The sequence below is a fragment of the Trachinotus anak genome, unplaced genomic scaffold (assembly GCF_046630095.1).
Source record: "Trachinotus anak isolate AG129_WGS33_773 ecotype Australia unplaced genomic scaffold, CSIRO_AGI_Tana_v1 ptg000023l, whole genome shotgun sequence".
NCBI lineage: Eukaryota > Metazoa > Chordata > Actinopteri > Carangiformes > Carangidae > Trachinotus > Trachinotus anak.
Genome location: NW_027273874.1, coordinates 4,827,134 through 4,851,009, shown reverse-complemented (window position 1 = coordinate 4,851,009; position 23,876 = coordinate 4,827,134). Strand labels below are relative to the sequence as shown.

General features: G+C 39.9%; 3 protein-coding genes across 4 annotated transcripts; 1 reads left to right on the top strand and 2 right to left on the bottom strand.

The window, feature by feature from the left end:
* Window positions 1-111: 111 nt before the first annotated feature.
* LOC139606805 (kelch-like protein 33) lies at window positions 112-9,302 on the bottom strand. The gene is made up of 4 exons (XM_071459155.1): window positions 8,301-9,302; window positions 7,254-8,202; window positions 6,956-7,126; window positions 112-5,892 (listed from the first exon to the last, which is right to left on the bottom strand). Exons 1-4 carry the CDS (start codon window positions 9,124-9,126, stop codon window positions 5,373-5,375), a joined length of 2,466 nt encoding a protein of 821 aa, XP_071315256.1. The 5' UTR covers window positions 9,127-9,302; the 3' UTR covers window positions 112-5,372.
* On the top strand, window positions 2,080-4,250 carry LOC139606806 (paramyosin-like). Its single transcript, XM_071459156.1, has 5 exons — window positions 2,080-2,520; window positions 2,644-2,793; window positions 3,003-3,089; window positions 3,208-3,348; window positions 3,980-4,250. Exons 1-5 carry the CDS (start codon window positions 2,139-2,141, stop codon window positions 4,246-4,248), a joined length of 1,029 nt encoding a protein of 342 aa, XP_071315257.1. The 5' UTR covers window positions 2,080-2,138; the 3' UTR covers window positions 4,249-4,250.
* Window positions 9,303-12,085: 2,783 nt separating the features above from the next.
* Window positions 12,086-23,136, bottom strand: LOC139606803 (protein mono-ADP-ribosyltransferase PARP14-like). Of its 2 annotated transcripts, none has more exons than XM_071459152.1 (15): window positions 22,797-23,136; window positions 21,277-21,440; window positions 18,796-20,937; window positions 18,361-18,597; window positions 18,005-18,229; window positions 17,651-17,717; window positions 17,222-17,368; window positions 17,040-17,099; window positions 16,583-16,759; window positions 16,041-16,179; window positions 15,854-15,909; window positions 14,051-14,770; window positions 13,794-13,927; window positions 13,519-13,696; window positions 12,086-13,333 (listed from the first exon to the last, which is right to left on the bottom strand). In XM_071459152.1, exons 1-15 carry the CDS (start codon window positions 22,969-22,971, stop codon window positions 13,053-13,055), a joined length of 4,902 nt encoding a protein of 1,633 aa, XP_071315253.1. In that variant the 5' UTR covers window positions 22,972-23,136; the 3' UTR covers window positions 12,086-13,052. The 2 variants fall into 2 exon arrangements, with proteins under 2 accessions (XP_071315253.1, XP_071315254.1); XM_071459153.1 differs by having other exon boundaries at window positions 18,796-20,934.
* Window positions 23,137-23,876: the final 740 nt, after the last annotated feature.

The following is a 23,876-nucleotide window of genomic DNA, read 5'->3' as shown; positions in this document are numbered from 1 at the left end:
TTTATGCATTATTTTATTCCAACAAATGCAGTGAAAAAGAGACAGGAAATTCAAGGAGAAAGAGGGGATATCATGCAGCAAGGGCCACAGGTTAGACTTGAACCCAGACCACAGTGGTTAGGACTTAGACTTTATGGTATGCACTTTACCAGGTGAGCAGTGATTTACAGTTTGACACAATACAGAAATAAACATAAGCAATCAGAAACTGTGAATTATAGGCACTAAATTGGCAGCATATGAAACAATAAAATCAGACATCACTACATAATATCTACAAGATGCACATGATGCAAACAGTAAACACGTCATAGTTCATATTTCCCATCAGAAGTCTAAAGAATGAGGAAAATGAGATGAGAAAGATTGATGTTATGTTTCATGTTGAAGGATGTAGTCTAGAAAAATTGTCATCAAACTGATGAGTTGAGACCACATCAACCAAGTAATGCATTGTATGAAAACAAACCTGTTTGTTTGCTTGATGAAAGTTGAGCTCTGGTGGTACAGTGTCCCGTGAATCAGGAAGACAACAGTCTAAAAAAAGAAACCCAACAAGGTTGTAATATTTGCATGGGAGGGTTATTTTATTTTCATTAGTAGTTTATGCTTAGAAATTTAATGCAATTTAAACACTGAAGACAATAAATCAAGGCAGAAATTTTGGTGCCGTCATGGATTCAGAGCTAAATTTGAACTTTTAAGACAGTTCCAACATCAGCTTACCATCACCTTAAGAAAATCAAAAATGAAAGGACCTCTGTCTCACAAGGATTTGGAAAAACCGATCCACATGTTTATCCTCAATCAGGATAAACATGTGGAACATGTAAACATGTACACTACGGAACACTACCATGGTGAAACATGAAGGTGCTGAGATTTCCTGGGTTTGTGTCCGGGTTTAGAGTGATGGGGACTCTCCCTCATAGCCATATCTGTTGCAGGAATGATAACTATCTTGGCAGCCATTTACAGAAAAAATCTTTATCATTAAACTAGAAATACTGCCTCTCGGTTGTTTGCCTCTGCCACTCACTAGCTTCAGGTTACATCCCTGCACATTAGCTTCAGGTTACATCCCTGTTTATGCAGAATTATATAGAATACTACCCATTTGTTTGAAATGTTGTCAATATTGCTCTGTTAATTCTTGAGTTATGGCTTAAAACATGTTCTGTGCAGTCACACTTACCTTTGACAACCAAAATTGAATTAGTTCATGCTTGAGTCCAAGTGAATGTTTGTGCCAAATTTGAAGAAATTCCCTCAAGGCGTTATGGAGATATTACATTCAGGAGAATGGGTCGAATGGATTGACAGACAACTCAAAACGTAATCCCTCTAGCACAGGCTGTCGCCAGCACAGAGGCATAAAAATGTTTTCCCTCTTGTGTTAGTTAGGGTTGCATTCCCATTCTGAGTTTTACATGGACCCAGTGGATCAAACAGAAACAGTGAAGAAGCCAAACGTGTAAATATCAAACTCCTCAACATCATTCGTGGAGAATTCAAGACTCAAGAAACTTCTGAAACATTGGAAAGAGGCTTGACTTAACCAAGAAAGAGTAGTGGTAGTTTGAAAATCTGGAGATTGAAGCTGAAGCAGCGTTCAATGACACATAAACACCTAATCTTAATCTGTTCAAATTCCTGGCTGTTGTTTCCTGGTTTCTTTGGAAATCCCTGAATGACGTTTATAAAAGAATGCTCTTGCTGCACCTTATTTGCCATGAATGGGCTGTCCTCCGTCAAAGATAAAAAGAGTTGCTTTATGAGAGTCACCGCCTCATTGAGAGTTCTTGCACAGGAACCTTAAGCGTGCAGATAGCTGTTAAGTAAAGAACCTATCTCTGAAAATGGTAACCAAGGTGTTTTTCTTTCTTGCTTTATTTGGAGTTGCATTTTCCATGCTCCCTCAAAAACGGAAGTGTGACCCAGAGCAGAAACAATCGAGACCAACTCGTTGTTCAAATTATAGAAACATTGAATACCTTTATAAGGAGAAGGTAACACTCGAAAACAACCAAAAGATGCTGCGAGAAAGGATTTCTGTCCTGGAGAGTAAGACCAGCGGCATTGATGAGCTCAGAAGGTTAGTGACAGATCTTTCAAACAAAACAACAGACCTTGAGAAGATGAAGTCACACACTAAGAAAGAATTAAACAAGATGAAGACAGAGCTGGAAAAACACCAAGAAGACATTGCTAGTCTGAAGAGAGATGTTCGAGAATTGGTCAAACACAGGGAAAGAGTAGGAGGAAACTTCAGTCAGATTGAGCAGAGGCTCGACACAACTGAGAGGCAGCTGAGGCAAAAGAAAGCCAAGCTTGAAAATCTGGAGACAGAAACTGAGACTGCCCTCAATGACACACAGAGGCTCCTGAGTCTGTATAAGAATGAACTTTCCCACCTTAACACGACAGCCTCAGAGCTTGAAGACAAAGTTGAAGCCCAGTTTACTGCCACGAAGACGGAACTTGAGGCTAGACTGAAGAAAATACAAAAAACCAGTGAAAGTAATTATAAAACCAATACTTTTAAAATATTGAATATTCACATTAACTTCTGCCAACCGACATTTACACTTAAATTTATTTTCATGGAGGGCCTGAATAAAAGATGACTTTCTTTTTTTACAGCTCTCAGCACAAAACTGAATGAGCAGAAAGCTGAAGTTGATGAATTCAAGGGAAAGGCTGACGGCAAATTCAGGAATGTTGATGAGCGGCTAAATGCTACGCTGAAGCAGCAGAAGTCTGACACCAACACTCTGAAGAGTGACATTGCAGGTAGGTATAAAGATTATTAAATACCCCTTAAGCATTTTTTCATCATCAGTGTTCCTGGTGGAGTTAAATCCCTCAATAAATGGTCTAAAACTGGCTCACTAAAAGCATTAGCTTCTGTGTTGCTGCTTTTATTTATTTTAATGTCTGTGGAATAATTTGGAAAATGTAAAATTACCTTTTTAAAAATGATGGCCCATTTCTGTTTGTAGGAATAGCGCACAGGCTGAAATCAGCTGAGGAAAAAGTTGCTGTACAACAGGCACTCAAACCAGAGGTGGACAGACTTAGAGCTGAAGGTAAGGGCAGAAACAAAATATCCAGACTCTGCTTGGTGATGAATGTAATTAAAAGGTGAAATCCATACAGTGACGGCCAGAGTTTTTTAATGTGTGTTAATGTGTGTTTTACTTTCAGTCAATGCCAAGGTGGCATTTTCTGCAAGTATAATCGAATCTAAGGGTGTGTTCACTGGACCCAAAACTGCCGGCACTAGCAATATTCTGATCTTCAACAGAGTCTTCACAAATGTTGGCAACGCTTACAACAGTAAAACAGGTATAAAGTGACTATTTAACCTAGACCGAGCAATCGGCGACGGATTGAAAAACTTTGTGCTTTGAATACACTCTATATAATACGGGGTTTCATATCTTATAAGGTAACAAATTGTAACCCACACAACATAATGGTTTTAGAAAAGTGGTCATAATAACAATACTGTATGAGCTGATGAGATGTACATTTTACATGGCACATGCTTGTTACAGACTTTTTAAAATAATGTCAGTAAATGGTTCATGTCTTGATATTTTCAACTACTCCTTCCATTAAGGAATTTCACATTTGGGAATTATTTCTTTCAGAGTGTATGACACATATAAAGCTACAGCCAGTAGCTGATTAACTTAGCTTACCATAAACATTGGGAATGGGGAAACAGCTGGCTTAGGTATCAAGATCTGTCAACTACCACTTTTCTCTCTCTCAGCAAGAGAGTAAAAAAGCATATTTCAAACAATTCCTTAAATGATGGAATTTGTTGTTTTTGGTAATGGTATGTTGTGTTTCTGCTAGGTAATAAAATATATTAAAAAATCCTCTCAAGCAAGGTTGGAAATGCGTGTTTCTAACCTAAAAAGCATATGGATACAATAATGTGAAATCAATGCATTTTCCTCTTTTACAGGTGTCTTCACTGCTCCACTGAAAGGAGTTTACCAGTTTTCTTTCATGACTTTTGGCTACAACAGCCACACTTCAGGAGCCCTCTTGGTGAAGAATGGGCATTATCAAGTGTTCACATGGGAATTCAAAGGACCAGATGCCAGCGACACCACCAGCAACACAGTTATTCTTAAATTAAATGTCGGAGACTGCATCAACATCATCCTGTGGGAAGGTGGAAAAATACATGCAAGTGTCTTCAGTGGCTTCCTAGTCTTCCCAACATCATAGATTTTTTAGGTTAGGCATGTGAGCAAGGTGCTCTTTAAAAAAAAAAAAAAAGAAAGAAGGTACATCTTCTCCTTTTCTTGTGTTGCTGGGAATGGCTTTTAAAATGTAAAACTATTTAGCATTTAATCCCAGGCTATAGAATCCATACTTCTAGCCATAGAAACATATAGGTTTAATGGTCTCTGGAGATGAAAGGCTGCGTTTGTTACATGATTTAGGTGAAATTAAAGTTCATTTTCATGCCTTATTGCTCATTATATGATGATCTATTTGTTGCAGATTTTATCTGTAGAGCTTGAATGAGAATACAAAGTAAACTGTTTGCAATATCATGTTATATGCGGGAAGTTATGTTCTTTTTAAACAAATGTTTAATCACTACAATAGTATTTTGGGGGGCTTGGGACTTGTATGTACATGAGAAAAATAAACAACTGCAGCTCTGTTTTAAAAACAGAAACAGTGAATATATGAATATTTACTTTCAGTCATCAAAAAATCAGAACAAAAGCAACAATATCTTTAGTGTATGGTGAGTCTATTTAAGATGGTTTGTTAAATGTAGCATCATTATATCCTTTGTGATCAATTCTGTGTTTACAAATAGAAAATTATCCCTCTGGATCTTTAATAAAACATCACACAAAGTTAAAGTGATGGATTTTGTGAGATCACCATTGTGTGTGTTTCCACTTCATCAAAAAGAATCCAACTTTTTTTTAAAAACAATTGTAATTTAGTCTTGAGTAGTATTTTTTTTTCTAACTTGCAAACAAGTAACTAGTAGTAAGTAACTAGTGCTTGAGATTGTACAGTATATCCTTGTGGTGATGGGTCTACTTTAATTTTAATCTGAGGAGACAGAGAGACAAAAATTATCTGGCATTTACCAAACAGCAAACAATAATTCTAGACTTATATTCTTTAACATAAACTATATCTTTGATAGCACAAAGAGTAATGGTAGACTTATACTTAGTTCACATTTGCTAATAATCCAGTGTTTGCTGGTAGATTACACAAAAATTGTCACTGTATTCTAACATTTGCTATTATTTTTATATTTTGCCACATTTTTATATTTAACCTTTCAGCTGGTAGCTTCAAACATATTGACCACAAAGTTACTGTCTAAAGTGTTGAGGTAATCGGAGCAAACATGCTCGAATGTCAGTAACAGCCCCAGGCAGTCTGCCCATGTTCTCCCATCGCTGTGTGCTGAGATCAAACCGGTGGACCAGTCCAGACTCACTGTAGTCGTCCTGGCAGTATCCACCCAGGATATAGATCTTTTCTTCCAGGACGGCTGAGGCGGCACCGACATGGGGCACAGGCAGTGATGCAAAAGCAGTCCAGGAATCGGTAACAGGGTTATACACCTCACAGGCTTGTTGATCAGTGTAAAATTTCCTCAGGTTACACACACCACCGCTGACGTAAAGATGGCCTCGCAGGGCCTCCATGCAATGCTGGGCCCGGTCATTGGCCATGTCTGCCAGGTAGGTGGTTCCTCTCTCTGGGTGGTACAGGAGCATGGAAACCAGACACACATACTTACAGTTGAAACCTCCAGAAATGAAGATTCCTCCATCTACAGCACTGACAGCGTAGCCACTCAGAGCCTGGTCCAGGGGATGGACGAAGCTGGGAAAAACCAAACAAGGGGTATTAGACAGGTATGTAATGGAGGACTAAAACAATACATTTAGCACACTACATCCCAGAGTTTTCAGTCCAAACTAGACAGGATGGAAACAAAGGTTTAGGAGAAAATTCAGACATAACAGCAGGACTCTACAACCCCACATAAACATGCAGCTGTTAAAGACATGAAATTTATCATCTCATATATTGCCAACTTACATTTTGACACTCCTGTATTGTTGATTTACCATTCAATTTACCAGTGTAGATATTTTGTTACACTACTGTTACTGTGGCGGATACCTAAATGGCAACAAACAGTCCAAAAAGACAGCAAATATTTTGGCCTTTACATAACAAAATCGTACATGAGATAGATTAATTCTTGTCTGTCGTGATGGACAATACTGCAGCTCTTGAGTTTTCTTTCTCTCTTGATTTGGGTTTGTAACAACTGCTTCCCTGTCATTCAAACAAACCCACTACCGCACAGGTTTATTATACTGCATAATTGTGAAAGCCACTACCATGTCACTGCCCTCTATTGGCTTGGAATGCAAATGAAAATGAGAAAAAACACACAAATCAAACAAACAAACAAAAAAAACCCTGAAAATCAGAAATTAGACATATCTGGTATGACAATGTAGTGCCAACATTCTGCCCTTCCTGGAATTTTCCATTTTGTCTAGTGATGGGGTACACAAAGCTTTTCAAAGCAATTAACTATTCTGTCAAATTATTTGATGCAGTCAAAATGGTGACATCTGCTGGCCAACCTTTGGTATTGCATTTGCATGGAAGGATTTAGGGTAAAACAAGTGAACTCTGCTTTCATCATTGATATATATTTGTATTTTATAGGTATTGATTACTTCCAATAATCTTAGTCTTAGTCTTAGTCTGACAAACATGTCTTTTATTCAAAACCAGCATGACACATCCCTAATATGTTTGATTTTGGTCATGCTAAAACCAGACCTTGATACATCTTCCCCTTATACATTGAAAGGATGATACTGTGTTGAATAGTCTGCTTTAAGTTTAACATCATTAATCTTACCTCCAGGAGTCAGTGTCTGGGTTATACATCTCAACGCTGTCTACATTGGTGTTGATCTCCTTATCTCCACCAATGGCATAAAGGTGTTTCTCATGTTCCACCACTGAGAAGTTACTTCTAAACTCCTGCATATCAGCCAGCCTCTTCCAGCTGTCTTGCACAGGATCATAACTAGCATACATGTGGTGAGGGGGGAAGTAAAGATGGAAAAAGTTAGACCACAGATGTGCATCTGTGAGGCAATCCTGGTTACTGAAAGTGAGAACAGGATATTTGTGCATTGACTGACTCTGTTTACCTGTAGACAGATTTCATTATGTTATCCTTAGCGTAGAAATAGCATCCTCCAAATACATACAGCCTCCCCTCCATTGCTGCTACTCCATGCCTGAACTTAGGCTTGTCTGGTATCTCACCCAACTTTCTCCACTCTATCTCCTTCACCAAACCTGTGCCACTGCGCAGGGAGTTTGCAAACCACAGTTCCCTGCTTGCTACGCGCTGACCCATATCGGGGTTCAGATGGTCTCCCCCAACCAGAACCAGGGAATCTTTGGGTCGCCTGACCCGACACTGATCTTGGGTCTCTGGAAGGCTGAAACCAAACTCCTTGAGTGCTGAACCATACAGTTCAACTTCCTTCTTTCCAGAGCACTCCATGCGCAGGTTAATGGCCCTGACCTCCCTGAACTCTCGAAAGGTCATTAGGGGGAAGCGGACTGTGGCCATCAGTAAGTGAGCTTGGCCCAATCTCTCCTCAGGATCAGCCTCAATCCATGAGATTACAGCTCGAAATACAGCCAACTCTGAGGGCACGCATAGACCATCACATTGGAGGAAGTCTAGAAGCTTCTCTGCAGGGAGGTCCTGGAATTTTGCTGTGGATGACACCTCCCAGAAATTCCTCAGTACAAAGTCATTGGCTTCCTCAAGGAGCTCTGACATTCCATATGCCTCAGCAAAAGATGCAATGTCCAGACAAGAGCTTGCCCCTATTTCCTGTCGCAGGAATTCAAGGCAGAGTAAGAGGGCAGGCTGGAACTGAAGCTGCAGGGCTGTGCAGGTGATCTCGAAGACGCAGTCCCAGCTGAATGAAAGGGTCCCACTGTAGGAGTAGCCAATAAGAGCCTCTAACTCTGATGCTAACAGGAAGGGAAGGGCAATACAGGTCTGATGGGATTCCCTCATCCCGCAGGTGAACATGCCCCGGAAGTAGTCACTGCTTGCTGCCAGGATAACTCTGTGAACTGGAGACAGACAAAAGATGTGTTCAGACTTGGACTACTATCAAAAACTCATCAAGATACCTAAATATTGGATTCATAAGAATGACATATCTACTAACCATGGAATAAAGCCCCATCCACATCCAAAATCACATCACACCCTATTCTGTCTGTCCACAGATTTTCAATGGACTGAAGAGTAATCTTCATCTGTTCTAGAGGAGAAATCTTTTGCTGTTCCTTCTTGGTACTTCCATCCTTTTTCATCATTTCCTCTTTGTTGCAGAGATCCAGCACTCTAGAGACCCCCAGCAGCTGAGCTGCAGCCTTGATCTGTGCCATGGTGTCTTTGTTTAAAGAAAATACAATCCCAGTATAGGCAAACTCCACAACTGCCTGAACCCCAACATGATCAACCTCAGTACTCAGAGACACTGACCACCTGTGGAATCCTACATCATTATAACAATCTGCCTGTTCTCCACTCTTTTCCCTCAGCCTCTCGAGGATGAGGGAGCTGACAGCAGCCAGGACGGTGGAGTGCACATGGAAGCTGCCTCCATTCTCAGTGGTCAGAGTCAGATCTGTGAGAAGAGATGAATCCCTGAGTTCCTTCAGGGCCCTGAATATCTCATTAGGAGAGGTTTCTCTCCGTTTTGTGTGTACGTCATCCATTAATCCTTCATCCCCAAATGCCTCATCGCTCACATGTTCCTCAATTCCATGCTGACTAGTGCTACTCATTCTGACCTCTGACCCTTCTTTCTTACGCAACCTCCTCGATATGCCCATCCTGGAGTCATTGTAAGCCACAATCCTTCTCAGCTCACGGTTGTCCTGTTCTATCCCTTCTCCGCCTTCTTCAATCACTCTTTTCCTCCTCTCCTTCTCTCTCCTCCATCGCTCTTCCCATTCCATTGGCAGGTAACGCCTGGTAAACTCCATGTCAGTGACTAGACTTTTTTTTCAACTACTACCTACAGAGGCATTTACAATTGCTGATGCCATCCAGCAAAAACGAACACTCTTGCCTTGAATTTGCTGCTGTTTCTCATATTTACTTTTTCTGCCTTCCCAAATCTTTCTCTCACCCTCAAATCCTCTCTCTCTCTCTCTCTCTCTCTCTCTCAGACTTAACTTTCCTCACTGCATAAACAAGCAGCTATTCATAGCTACTGGGTCACAGAGATTAAGTTTCAACTGAATCTTGGCGTGCCCTTCATTGTAATGTTCATCAAGGAAAGAAATGGAGATGAACTTCAGTCTTTCAGTCAGTCTGATAAGAAAAGCTATACCTTTATTCATGATTTGACCTAGACTTTATTGGAAGGTAAATGAATGAGCAGGGTATTATTAAACTAGGCCTCTATGGACCTAGTTTAACGATGACCTTGACTTGAGTGGTTGAAACAACTTTTAAGGAGCCACTACTATTATGCACAATAATATAATGCTTCTATGTGCACAATTCTGAACAATCAATTAAACTATTAACTAACTTTGTGCTGATCCTATCTAGTATACTGTATTTTTAAAAGTAAGAAAAAGTAAGACACTGATAATTATGATGTTTTTTTTTCTATTCCTTGTTATTCCTCTCCACTACCCTTTCTTCACACCCCTCTCCTTCTCTTTCTAAGGCTGAATTTTGTCTTTGTATTTCCACCATCAATGTTGTTTCAATGGAGTTACAATTACTAATGACATTCAACAAAACCTAACTCTTTTGAGCATGATAAATGTGCCATTTCCTTCTCCACAAACATGCACTTAATTGTATTTCTCTTGCAGAAGAAAGTGAGACTTCAACTACAACTCCAGGCCATCTCGCCTTCCAATTACTAATTCAGGTAAAAAATTCTAAGCAAACAACTATCAGGAAGTGTAAGGACACATAATGAAGTTTATGAGATTGTCTTATCTGTGCAGTACAATCCATAATTAACTGGACTTTCTTATAAACAGATTTCTTTCACTGTCAGTTAACAGTCATCTTCAAGCTGAAAAATGGGGAGATTAGCAGTAATGGTGCTTGTGTGTTTGCTTGCTGGTCTGTGTAAAGGCCAGGCTGAAGGTGAGGGCAATGAGATCCAGATCACTGGGACACATGAAGACCTGGAGGACACTGAGGTGGAGAATAATGGCATTTTGATGACAAACACTGACGACACTCACCAAAGCTGTCAACCACCCATCTACTCAGTGCTGAAGGAGCTGGGGGCACTGCAAGAAAAGCTTGCTGCTACTGTGAAGGCACTGGAGGAAACAAACAAAAAGCTGGAGGCCAGTGAGAAGAGGCTGTCTGCACTTAACAGCACGGTGACTGAACTAAGTCAAGTGGATCAAGGTACTAAAACATACTAAACCATGGTTATGCAGAGTTAGATTAGGTTTATTTAACAACCACTACAAAATGTGACATTCTTTTAGTGAGGTTTAACACTGTCAGACCATTTTTCAGGAGAGGAAGTATTCATAATAATTTTCTTGCACTTAGTTTGCATCAGAGCAGCTCAGGCTTAAATAATGTTGGTAAATACTGTATGTTGGGAGGTGTAATTTTGAAGCTCTCACATATTCAGATTTATATCTTTCAGGACTGCCTGCGGTAGCATTTTCTGCTGCATTACCAATAGATGGCACAATTGGTCCTGTAAACGTTCTTTACCCTCTGGTGTACAGACATGTTCTGACCAACTTTGGAGGACATTACAGCCGAGACACAGGTCAGTGTTCAGTGTTCCCTCATCGCTCCATGTAGTAATCTTTTTTTAACTTGCTTTGACCCCCTAAATGCCATGTGGTAGGTTCAATGTACCAGAAATAACTGTCAGTATTAATAAAATGTTTTCTTTCCCCTTACTCAGTTCTTCAAACCATAATTACTTTTGAATTAGTCTCTTCCATAAAGTCTCTTCTGTAAACCCTGGCTTTTTACAACTAACTCATTTTTTTTATAGTTTTGCTTGTATTTAATTGTTTTTCTCTCTCTGTAGGTTATTTTACAGCACCAGTGCAAGGAGTCTATTATTTCTCCTTCTCTTCCTTCTGCAAGTGTGGAATGTGGTGGCAGTCTGTACCACAATGAAAACAGAGTAGTGTCATGGTTTGGTCATTCTCCAAACCACCCAATCTTGGGATCTAACAGTGCTATCTTGCAGCTACAAGTTGGTGACACTATTAATATTCGTCTATGGCCTAATAGGAGGATCATGGATAATGTTAATAAGTACTCAACTTTCAGTGGGTTTTTGCTTTTCCCTATTTGAAGTATATGGAGATGCTCACTGCTTTCAAATACATCAATCTTGTAGTAGTGGTCAGAAAATTACACAATGTGATGTTACTTTATGTGCTAATAACATCTCCAATGAGTCCCTAACCTAAATGACCATATAAGCTGTTTGTCTCAACAAGTGTACTGGACCGTCATTGTCAGTGTAGTTGTAGAACACGGATGTTGACAATTGGTAAAGTCATGTGTTTTGATAAACCCTCCTTCCCATCGGAGACTGTTGCTTTATATACTATGACATATGATTTCCTCTTTTGATCACATCATTATTACTACTGTTGTTAGAGGTCGCCTAACAGGAAAAAGGAACTATGAATTGTAATAACATGGTTGCACAGACGGCTCATAGGGTCATTTTTTCAACACACTTGAAAATTTGTATACGTCATTGATTTAAGTGTTTCCTTTTAGAGAGCTATACCTATAAATGCTTTTCCATATTAAAACTAGTGTAAATCTTATGTACTCCTTAATGGTATGTTTTGCTTTTACTTTGTTTTAATCTTCTAACTAATCATTTTGTTTATCAAAATTAAAAATGCTTTTATCATGTATGTTTTGAACATTCCCTGATACCCCAAAATGAAAATAATAACCCAGAAATCAAAATTTCACTTACACATAATTTTATTATCTTATTGTTAAGAGGGTACTCTTAAAATTGTCAATAAAGCTTTGTAAGTTACTTTGACTTGTGTGTGATCGCATTTTTTCACTGGTCATATACAAATATTATGTTAATGTAAAAAACATAGACACTTGTTGTAATGATTACATATCCTCCTGCACCATTCAAAGAGAAATCCTCTCTACATTTATAATGTCCGAAATAACTTGGATTCTTCTGTCACAAAATCTTCATTGTAATGTCAAATAAATTTGTTACTTTCTACTTGAACTAATTCTTTTTGGCAATATCTTCACTTAAGAATTTAAGCATCAGAAATATACTTTCCAGCTAAAGTATGATTACTTTCATAAATCTATAACCATGTCCAGGCTGGTTTCAGAATTAAGGCTTGCTCTACACACTCTTAAAATTTGTGTTAGCTTTATACATAATACATCATCTGTAAAAAAGTACATTAATTGGATTGGTAATGCGAAAAAACTAGACATTTCTTAAAATAAACTTATAACTGTTATCATGGCTTATTAGCACCATCTTTTAGTGACATACAATAAATGATAATCCTGTAAATCTTAAATTGCACTCTTTGCCAAAGTTACTGCACACATATTATATCACAAGAATTTGAAAAGTTTAGAAAGAAAAGTGTAATTTCAAGGAGTGCTTCTGTGGTACAGCATTGTCCATCAGGATGGTCAATACAGATGGTGATTGCTATAAATCACTACATGCTTTGTCCAAAGTCTGTGGCACATCTGGTTGTTGTTCTTATACCATAAAGTGATTCTATGTTGCTGAAAAAAAACACAGCTCAAAACTAGATCAGGAAAAAATAAATAAAAGCAGCAATTTAAGGCAAATTCTAAAGTAATCACTATTTTTATATTTAACAAGGATGACTCTACCACTCGAACCATGATTTTTCTCATTTTTCCGTTTTACTTTTCAGTTAAATGTGATGAGGTATTCGGGGTAGGCCTGGTCGTCGTGGAAGATCACAAACATGGTTGGCTGCTGCGGGTTGTCCACCAAACTATCAAAACAGTCAGTGGGGTCTGTGCCACGAGGAGGGGGCGATTTCATGGTAGCATTACCGACTGTGTATCGGCCAGTCAGGACACGAGCAACATACATCCGCTTCAGGCCTGACGCGTCTGGTTTGGAATATCCACCAGCTGAATAGTTTGCATTGACGGCAAAGTAAACTCCCTTTCCATACACAGCAGCTGTGATAGAAAAGACACATATCAACTTTTGACCAATAATTCAAAATTATTATTATGTGGAATTTGCTTATTTGCTTTCTTGCCAAGAGGCTGACAAGAAGATTGATTAGCTGGGTTTTCAATTATGTAGTCTTTTTTATTATGTTGATGGAACCATACTAGCAACATGAGACAAAACTCCTTACCATGTGTTCCTGCAAAGTTCCTGTCAAATCTGTCCCTTTCAATGCAGTTGCACGACTCTACTGATGTGCCATGGTAGAGAAACTTCTCACCGAGTTCAGCTTGCCCATTCTTGACAAGTATACGTTGCCTGCACACAGTATAGGCATGCCACAGGTAGAGGTTTTGCACACGCTCAATCTGAAATCAGAAGACAATTAATCAGTTACTTATTCTGTACTGCAAGTTTTTAATGCTTAAAAACCTGTGGGAAACTTTTTTGTGTTAGCATACTCACCTTTTGAATGTTGTATTTAGCTGTTTTGAGGAAACCCTGGGCTACGTCCTGATACTCTTGTGAGTTAGGTTGTAGCACAACCTTTTTAAAGACTTCTTCGTGCATAGGTTCCCATTGTGCCGGCAACTCTAAGGCTAGAGTAGAAATCAGAGAAGTCGTTATGGCTTTAGCATGACACTTGATGGAAAACAAATTCAAGTTTAAGTCAAGTTTAACATGAGTTCTGTAAAAACTGGAAACCAAAAGTAGTGACATACTTGCTGCGGTCTCGCTCCTTTTCACTTTGTATGTGATCCCTGTGTGCCAGTTTGTTGCTTCTCGTGACCTCATGTTTACCTTCACCATCATTCTGTCTGGTGCTGTCACATCTACAGACACTTGGCTACTCAGGTGAGCCTCCTCCAGCATGTAGTTGTCACGAAGGCTCAGCTCCTGCCAGGCTCCATCTATGTCCTGAATCGACCACTGGACATTAAGAGCCAACATTGCTTCGTTTCTGTCTTGGAGGTCTTCACGAAGTGCTTCATGGACTGCTGCGTTGACAAGTTCAGTGATGCTCAAAACATCTTCTTTTAGGCCTCTCAGCACATAGATCTCTTCTCCTGACCCTGAGCGACCTCTAGCTTCAGCTCTAGCTGTGTTTCCCGCTCTGTTGCCATTCGCACTTTCAGAACTTTGACGTCTCCTTTGTTCCAGACTTATTCCCAAGACTCTCACTTTTGCTAGCACTGCCTCCAGCTCCATGGCATCTAGCATGGAAAAATCATGCACATTCACCACTCTTTCAAGCAGCTGCTTCTGCAGGACCTCCTCCAAATCTCTCTTGATGGTCTTGATGATGTCTGGACCACAACAAATCACGCTTAATACAGCTGGCTGGGGCTTTGAGGAGATGATGGTTTTTTCTTGTGATGGCGAAGATACTTGGGTTCTTGAATACTTCTCTTGCCACTCCTTGAGCTTATGTTTAGCTTTTTCTATAAAAAGGAAAAAGAGACAACAAGATTGTCAATCCTGGAAGAGTGTTTGTGCGATGTCCACAATATCTATTATCCACTTTGTGAAGAATATGGTTAATCTGACCCTTCAAACGTCCATACTTTCATACATGTGATCTTATAATTTTGATTCATCAATAAAGCAAATACAGCTGCAAAGTGCTGATCTGACACAGTTAAAAAGATCTTTCACATTATTTCCAAACAATGCATTTCATAATAAGGTTTTATACACTCTTTATATCAGGTAATAGAAACAACGTATCTGTTTCCACACTGAATAATTTTAATTAATCAGGAAGATCAACAATGGACAATAGTGCTGTGTGAGATCCTCTGTAGTTAACCTGTCTGTTTGTTCTGGTTCTTTGGCTGAGTGTCATTATCATAAGTAATGCTTTGGCTTCATCTTGTGGTACAAAGGTGAACTGCATGGCTGAATAATTATTTACATTATTTCACAGAAAACATGTACATGACACAGATAAAAAAGTACAATTATTTTGTCACATTTTTTTTTGTTGCCATGCTACCAATGCGGCTCTAGGGATGAGAATGTAAGTCATTCCACCTATTTGGGTCCAGACTGAAATAGCAAATGTAAAATGGGTTGCAACATTCACGGTTCCTCGAGGATAAAGCCTATTGACTTTGGACTCAAGTGATCCCCTGGTTTTTGTGTTGTGTTAGCATGTAGTTGAGATTTGTGGTTCAGTGAGTGAATTGGATGAATGGATGCTATGAAAGTTGCTACAGATGTTGCAGTTCCCTAAAAGATAAATTCTAATATGCTTGATGATCTCTGCCTTTTCATCTACTGAAGAATTTCTTCCAATTATTTTATTACTTGGACAAAACTAACAACATTCCCACAGGTCTTTATGTTTAGTGCTAATTAACAAATGTTAGAAAATCTGTAGAGTTTAGTGCCTTTGATTATAATCCATGGGCCAGAGCTTATTTTCTCTATCCCCAATCAGTTTCTGCACTGAAAAGAAAATTAAACTAATGTTCAAGGGGCACAGAGTTCACAATTTTCAAGCCTTGTACATGAAAACAAACCTCTCAGGCTGAGGCGGAGAGAGGCAGTTTGTCCAAAACGATTCTCTAGCTCTGACCTGCAAAAACATAGCAGAGGACAGGTCATTTAAATCAAGCAAATCTAACTGGGCAAAGTGTGCATTCCATGCTAAAACTGTAACTTTCCGTTATATTGATTGTTGTTGTTTGGACAAGATTTATTTCTGACCTGAAAGCCTGGAAGACCGGTTGTTGCAGGATGATGATGCGGATGAGTGAGAGGGATTTTGGTTTCAAGTCCGTAATAGCTGACGCCAAGCCGTCCAGTATGGCTTTACATGCTTTATCAGAGTCCATACCCGCCACACCTGATGGGATATAAAGACAATAGTTGTGAATCCACCAATGATGCTACTTACAGTGGTTTAGTGACAGGTTGTAACCTTTATTTTGGTCTTTCAAGCACCTTCAAGTGCCACCTTGCCTAATTGGTCAGTTTTGTATTGTTGTATTTTCTAATTTATCATTTTAGAAAATTTCTGACCCACTACTAAAAGCAAACGTTCAACTATCAATTTATTGATCTATTATCATAACATGCTGTTTAATCTTTACTTGTTATGTGTTATTATATTTACACAGGTTTACAAGGTATTTCATTATACTAAATGAAAACCTTTTTTTTTTTTTAATTAGAACACAAACAAATTAGGTATGGACAGAATGCAGAAGTACACACAACCGCTCATAAATACACACAGCAACACCCACCAGTGTTGATGGCGGGGAGGGCTACTGAGTGGTAGCCTTTGCTCTCACACTGCTTCAGTATCTTTTTAAAGTTCTTCCGAAACAACTGAGCATCACACTTGAAACTAGCATGGACGATTTCTCTACAGCCAAGTGATCCAGGTCCTGTGGTGCACATGTAGTCTGTTGGTATGCCCACTGACAAAAAAAGAAAAACATCATGTAAAGATGGTTCGTGGTGAAGTTGCATAGTAGACCGTGACTTAAGTCAGCGATTTTTTAAACAAATTTTTAAATGCACAAATTAAAGAAGCATATAAAACAGGAGGTTGGAATTGCATTTTGAGTCATTCAAGGTTTACCTGCTGCAGCACCTGTGGTATTTTTAATCATATAGCAAAGACAGTATTATGCACATCCCAAAAACCTCTTAAAAGTGTGCTAACAATATTGTTTAGTCTGTTCCTATAAGGCTCACCTTGTGCTAACTCTGCTTGAACAGTAGGCCCTGCTGCAGTCAGAATAGCTTTGGAGACACCTGTGGAGTTAATGAATACACAGTTAGGATTAAATTGATGTAACATACTGTATATAGGTGTACAGAAGTGCTGTGGTGCCGCACATGTATATTTAAGGTCAATCAAAACATTTAATTCATACCAGACTGGTTGTCGGAGAAGTCAGTTGTGTTTACAATGATATCAGTGCTCTCATTTACAATGTCACCATTGACCATCTGAAGTTTGACTCCACCCAGCATGGCTGTGACCTCATCAGTAGTTACTGAGACATGGCGGTAAAAGGAAGCTAAAGTCATGGCAACAAAAGAAAAAAATATATGATTAAAGTTTAATAGTTTCAATTAAATTTGCAGTAATATCTTTTGGAAATTAACATTGAATCGAGTGGCTCTAAAGTTAAGGTTTGCTGATAGCAACACAATTTAAGAAAATGAACAAAAATTAAACTGACAGAAAACTCTAAGTGACAAAATCTCATAATTCATATCAACCCAATTTCCAGCAGGATTTTATAAAATTAACAAAATCTTGATGAATCTGCAAATAAAAAGAAAAAATTCAGGCTAACCTTGATCTGGGTTAGCGTCATTTGTGAATCCTCTGAGATGCAAGGTTTTCTGAGCAGACTGGAAGGCCTGTAGAGACAAAGTGAAGGGTTTCCTTCCAGTTTCATGAGCACATGCTATACAATAAACAAAATGTAATCTGGTAGTTGTTTTGTGAGGTTTACTTTTTTGCTGGCAATCTTTTTGTGGAGTAAAATTCTGGAAATCTTAGTGCATATAAAGACACAATATGCAACAATAGTTCTTTGCAGTTACATCATTAGCATTTCTATAATAGATAACAAAGAGTATGATCCTGGGCTCATTCTATATGTTTCTCTTCTACATTACAAGGAATGGCAATATCCTTCCTTTACCTTGCTAGATTCTTTGTCCTTGGGGTGAATGACGACACGGACTCGGAAAGATGATGTACTGATTCGGTTCTGTTCATAGACGTGAATCTCCTCCAGAAGTACCCTGGATGCCACGCTGTGAGGAAAACGCAAAATAGAACCAGTCCCAAGCACAGGGAAAGCAACTGAACTGAAGCCTCTGATCCCACAGGAAGCCAGAATTTTTCTTATTCCATGTCTCAGAACCTGGAAGATTCAAGGATTATCGAGATTACTACAACCTTTGTTTTTAAGTAGAATTTTAAGAGTAGAAAAAAATAAAACAAAGAAAAGAAGAACCTGGTTGCAGAAAAATCTATGAAAATACACTGATTCACCTGGACTGCAGTTCCATTTTGGTCATTATCCCAGGAGAGAAGATTGAGGAAGATCACTGCCTTCGATTGAAGTGCAGACAAGCCCTCGACATGGACTATGTCACCAGGCAGTGTTGCTCCTCCTGCATCTTTATAAAACTTTGTAGTCAGCCCAGGTCCTAACACACTGTACAAAGCATTTCCAACACGGGTAGAGAGGGGATCATGGCTGGCCATAGGAGATACCAGGGCATCCACCTACAAAAGAAAAAAAATAATCTAATTTCATTCAAATTTACATTTAAATGATCCTAACCACTGTGTGTAACCCAAAGCCCAGGTTCTGTAGAATCTGCTCTGTGTGCAAACAGACACCGGTACCCAGCAGCTATGGAGGATTAGTATCAGTTAGTATCATTGCACTTGCAGAATCAGCATCTTAGTAAAGTCTCTTACCTGCTGGGTCTCAATGGTTCCCTGAACAACCTCAACATAGACACCGTCTCCAGGATATCCGGCTGTGGCTCCTCCTGTTGTGTCTTGAGCAGCAGCGCCCATCAGGGAGTCCAAATCACTTGGTATAGTGTTTCCAGTATTTGTCCTTTCGAGAAGCCTGTCACATGCTTGCTGCATGGCCCTCACCACCTCTCCTCTGTTATCAATCAGGATGATTCTGCTCAGACTTCTCCCTCCCTGGCTACCAAACTTTTTTAAAACTGTCACAATTGCCTCAGAGCACACAGTGACAGGAACACCAAACACACCTGAGCTGATACAGGGCATGGCTATAGACTTGAACTCCATCATTTCTGCAATATTCAGAGTGCTCTGCACAGTTTTTTCCAGTAAGAACCTTTCTCTGCCACCTGCTCTTCCAGCTGCAGGTCCAACAGCATGCAGCAGTTTCTTGCAGTGTAACTTTCCCCCTGTGGTCACTACCACATCACCTGTAGTAATTTTCCCAATCTGCTTTACTAAGGCATTGCTCTCCCTCTGTACTTCAGGACCGCCTGCTTTACTCAGTGCAGCAGCAACACCTCCACAATGATCTAAATCTTCATTGGCAGCATTAACCAGGGCATCAGCATCCTGTTTGGTGATGTCACCCTGACACACCTGCACCTGGAGCCCATCACAAAGGCTGTAGATGGCAACTAATGTCCCTTCATTATTCAGTCTTGTACCAGATGCCAAATTCTGTCTGGCAGTATAAGGTTGTTCTTGAAGCTGTATGAGACACTTCTGAGAATGAGCAACACGTAAAATATTCTCTCTTCCAGAGGGGCTCTCAAAATACCTAAGTGCCGCTGGCAGGTTGATGGTGACTGTGCCCTGAACAAGCGAGTCTAGAAATGGACCCAGCCTATTCCTGACCTCAGTCACCTTGCTGGATGGACCCTCCAGCACCACCTGGGGCACAGAGGAAGAGGTTAACGGATGGAAGGTAACCCCGGAATAGTCAAACTTATGCAGCTGCAGCAGTTCTGGTAAGAACTGTACTAACTCTGGGAAACGGAGAATGACTTTGCCTTCTACGCATGCATGGTCTAAAATAAACTGTGTGACAACTTCATTCAGCTCTTCAGCCTCTTTAGCGTGGCCCAGTAAGCACACTGTGCTGTCTGAACCAAACAGGACCTGAGCCCTAGATTGCACTCGGTTCAACTCCTTCGTCTTGGAATTAAGCTTTTCACGAAGCTCAGATGGCACAGCAGAGAAGGTAGGCAGAACAATCTTTACTTCCTTGAACTCACTCTGCAGTGCTTTTTCTGCATCATCCAGTTTATCAGCAGAGAGAGAGAAGAGACGTAGCTCTGCATCTCGTAATTCTATTTCCACCATGTCACCAACCCCTAAAAAGTCACCAAGCACCCTTGGACCTCCATAAGACTTCCTCAGGAAGGCCAGAAGATGTGGGCTCATGTTATACAGTGTCCTTTCTGACACCAGTTTTTCCTTATCAGAAACCCAATCTCCAGCCTCAAGAATATCCTCCACAGAACCTTCCAAAACTACCTGACCTGCATCTCCCTGTGTGACCTTAACTCCTGGAAACTTCTGTCCCAAACCATGCTGAATCTCTTCCCAGAGGAGGCGGTGTTTGGCCTCACCCAGTCGAAGAATCCTAGTTTGCCTCTCAATTAAACGTGACCTTCGATGTTTAACAGTCGAGTCTTCTAGATTCATCAACATGGCATTAATCAGTGAATGTTTCCCAACCACAACAGCCAGCCCACCCTCACTGTACACCTTCACCTCATCTGTGATCTGACGAGAGCTGCAGGACTGAAGCAAAGCTTTGACTTTGTGAGGGTTCACCTCATAGTGACACAGGTAGGCATCAAAGAGTTTGTCTACCTCAGCTCTCCAGTTTCTTCCTTCATCTACAGCACCAGGTTGAGCTAAACGCTTGACTAAAACCCTCTGCTCCTCTGAGTAAAGCTGAGCAGAGCAGGCCAGAGAAGCAAGCTCTTTCTGTAGTTCTTGCCAAGCCTCCGGACATTCCTTTAGGTAACAAAGGAGGTAAATATCAGGTTGTAGTTCATATTCTTCACCACTTGGTTGCAGGCTTGAAGCAAGAATGGACTGCTGTTTCTGCTGACAGACAGATACAGTGTACACTCAGTTGCCAGTTTATTAGGAATACCTAGCTTAAACAAATGCAGTCTAATACAATAGTCCTGCAATAAATCCTACCTTTGTGAATAATAAAATGTTCAGGTTTTGTGGACTCTGCAATTTGTGGTACTGGTGAATTGTATTGTGTTATGTTGATAGGTGTTTCTAATATTTTGTCCATCCCATACAAATTAGTGAAGGAAAGCTAAGTAATGGAAACACCTTTGTATTCTACATTCATTTTTTTCTATCTACATCTAGATAGTGCAGTATGTACTGACTTATAAAGCATTATTTTGGAAGGTTTTCCACACTAACCTCTGACATGGTTAAATCCAGTTTTGCACTAACTGACTGGCCTGGAGTCGACACGGTGGTGGAGGAGGAGCTGCAAGGTCCTGGATTTCCTCGCACAGTCAGCACCAGAGGCCCACCTGCGAACTCCAGCACATGTTCACAATTCTGCAGGACTCTTTGCTGAGCTGAGAAAGAAAGAGTGGACATTGCTTATTAGGAACTTTGTCTTTTGCACCATTTTTCAATTTTGTTGCCCCTCCATCCACTACCATCTCCCTTTTTGTCTCAGCCTTTTTTGTTTTTTTTTTAAACAAAATGAAATGTGTAAAATCTTGAAACAAAAATTCTTCATTGACTCTGTGCATTAAGAGGGGTGTAAATGTGCTTGTGCTGAAAAATGAGTCATCAGTGGCCATACTGTACTTTACTGGTTCTTCCAATGAATGGAATGAATGGATGACTAACCTAATGATCCTACCGGGCACAGGCCAAGGGACTCAAGGGGTCAGGGTGCCCCTGGGGGAACATATTCTGTAGGCTATAGAGTGCTGTGGTATTTAGAATAATATCTGTGCAGAGGAGCGCTGGTGTGGATCTAAAGTAGTAAAAAGCTTTGGAGAGGAGTCTCACAGTCTCTCTTCTTCTCTAGTGTGAATTGAATACTGAAATCCAATGTAAAATGACAAAGAAGAGACACAAAGCAACAACAACGAAATGTAAAAAAAAAATTGAGATGCAAAATAACCTCAGAGTTGCAAAACAAACACAACGACAAGCAAAATGACTACAAACAGACACAAAATGGCCATAAAATGATGAAAAACTACAAAGGCAAAAGCAATGCAAAAGAACTGTACTAACTAAGAGACACTAAATGACCACAGGAAGAGGCAAATTATTACAAATAGATGTAAAATGATCTCAAACATGCAAAATGACAACAAAACGACCACAAACAATGTGTTTGTCTTTATCTTAAGTCATTTTGTGTTTCTTCTAGTCAGAATCTCTTGCTTCAGAGAACATGTCTGTGCCCAGGAGCTCCTTGTGCCATAATCCACACACCCTCTCCTGGCTGTTATGTGACTTGTGACTGTGAAAGGCATTTTCTATAAGATCAAGAGAATGGAATGTACATATAGAATTCATTATAATCTAATAAAATTTGCAAACCTATATGAGAGACTGTATGACACAAATATCAAATGCTGTATCAATGAGATATTTAATAAGATTCATTTTGTCCTATTTAAAAAGAAATCTGAACACAATGTGAAAGTGAAACTAGAATATGTTTCTTTGCCGCTTGTTACACAAGACTCAGAGTGAAAAAAATAACATCGACACGTCTGGATCTGGGTCTGAAAACAGTAAAGAATATTTCTTTCATGTAAAAAAAAAAAAAGATTAAAACAATCGAGTGAAATCAACATGTTCCAAGAGCAGGCACAGTCTACTTTCACTTTCTCCAGCACAATACGGCCTAATCTAAGAAGCCGACCAGATTCAGCGGATAGGTCACTGGAAATCATCCATCTCACCCTCTCGTTCTTTAAAGGCAATGCTGTAAACTTTATCGTCAGTTTTTGTCACTGAGCCGCACTCTCCTCCTCCTGATTTGCGGCGAATGTGGAAATAGTTTTCGATCTTCTTCCGTTGCTCTCCGTCCAGACTGGGGCACTCGAAGTAAACGGGATACTGGTAAGGAGCCTCCATGGTGTGAGCGGCTGGACAGATTCAATCATCAAACATATGCCCGGTCAGGCGCTGGGTGCACCGGGCTCCGCGTCTCCCGCCGGCTGCCGCCTCAGGTGCGCCCCCGGGTGCTCATCATCAGGCAGGACGACACCAAACGACGACAGCACCCGTGACTTCCGGTAAACTCAGAGCTTGCCACTTCCTGGCGGTTCGGACGGGCTGGGAAGTGGGTTAAACAGAGCGGTTTCTCAAGCGCTGCTCTTAAGTAGGCTGCAGTTTTAAGATTTGGATTTGGAGGGAGGCCAGTCGAGCCTGTGGCTGGGAGCCATTTGACACTAATACTCTAGTGAAATAATCAGGAGAAGACTTTTTTCTCCACTAAATCGAGGATCTGAGTAATTTTTCCAGCACTGTTCTTCACTGACTTGCATTTAATATTATAATTTTTTTTTTTTTTTTAAAGTAATGTATTTAAAGTAAGCAGCATTTTTACTGAAATGCATTTCAGAACATATCCATAATCATTATGTTTTTTTATTATCATTATTATTATTGTGATGTGATGTATGTGTACTGGTATTTGTTAAGCTGCATGTTGATGGACACCTTTCATACATAATGGGAGTCTGCATTTTCACTCAGGCATCATTTATATAAATGTTGAACAATGTTGTTGAGAAGCAAAACACAACATCAAGAGATGCATAAAGAGCCCACACTTTTAAAGACATCTATAACAGTAGCAAGGCGTGGTTTGGTGTTATCTTTCATCGGGACGCTTTTTGGCAGTCGGCCAAAATAATATGTTTACTTATTCTCTCTGTCTTTCCGCATTCACAAGCACACGTGCATGAACACACACACACACACACACACTGAGGGAGTTAAAATGAGAAGCTTGTCTGAGATAGATAAAATATTGG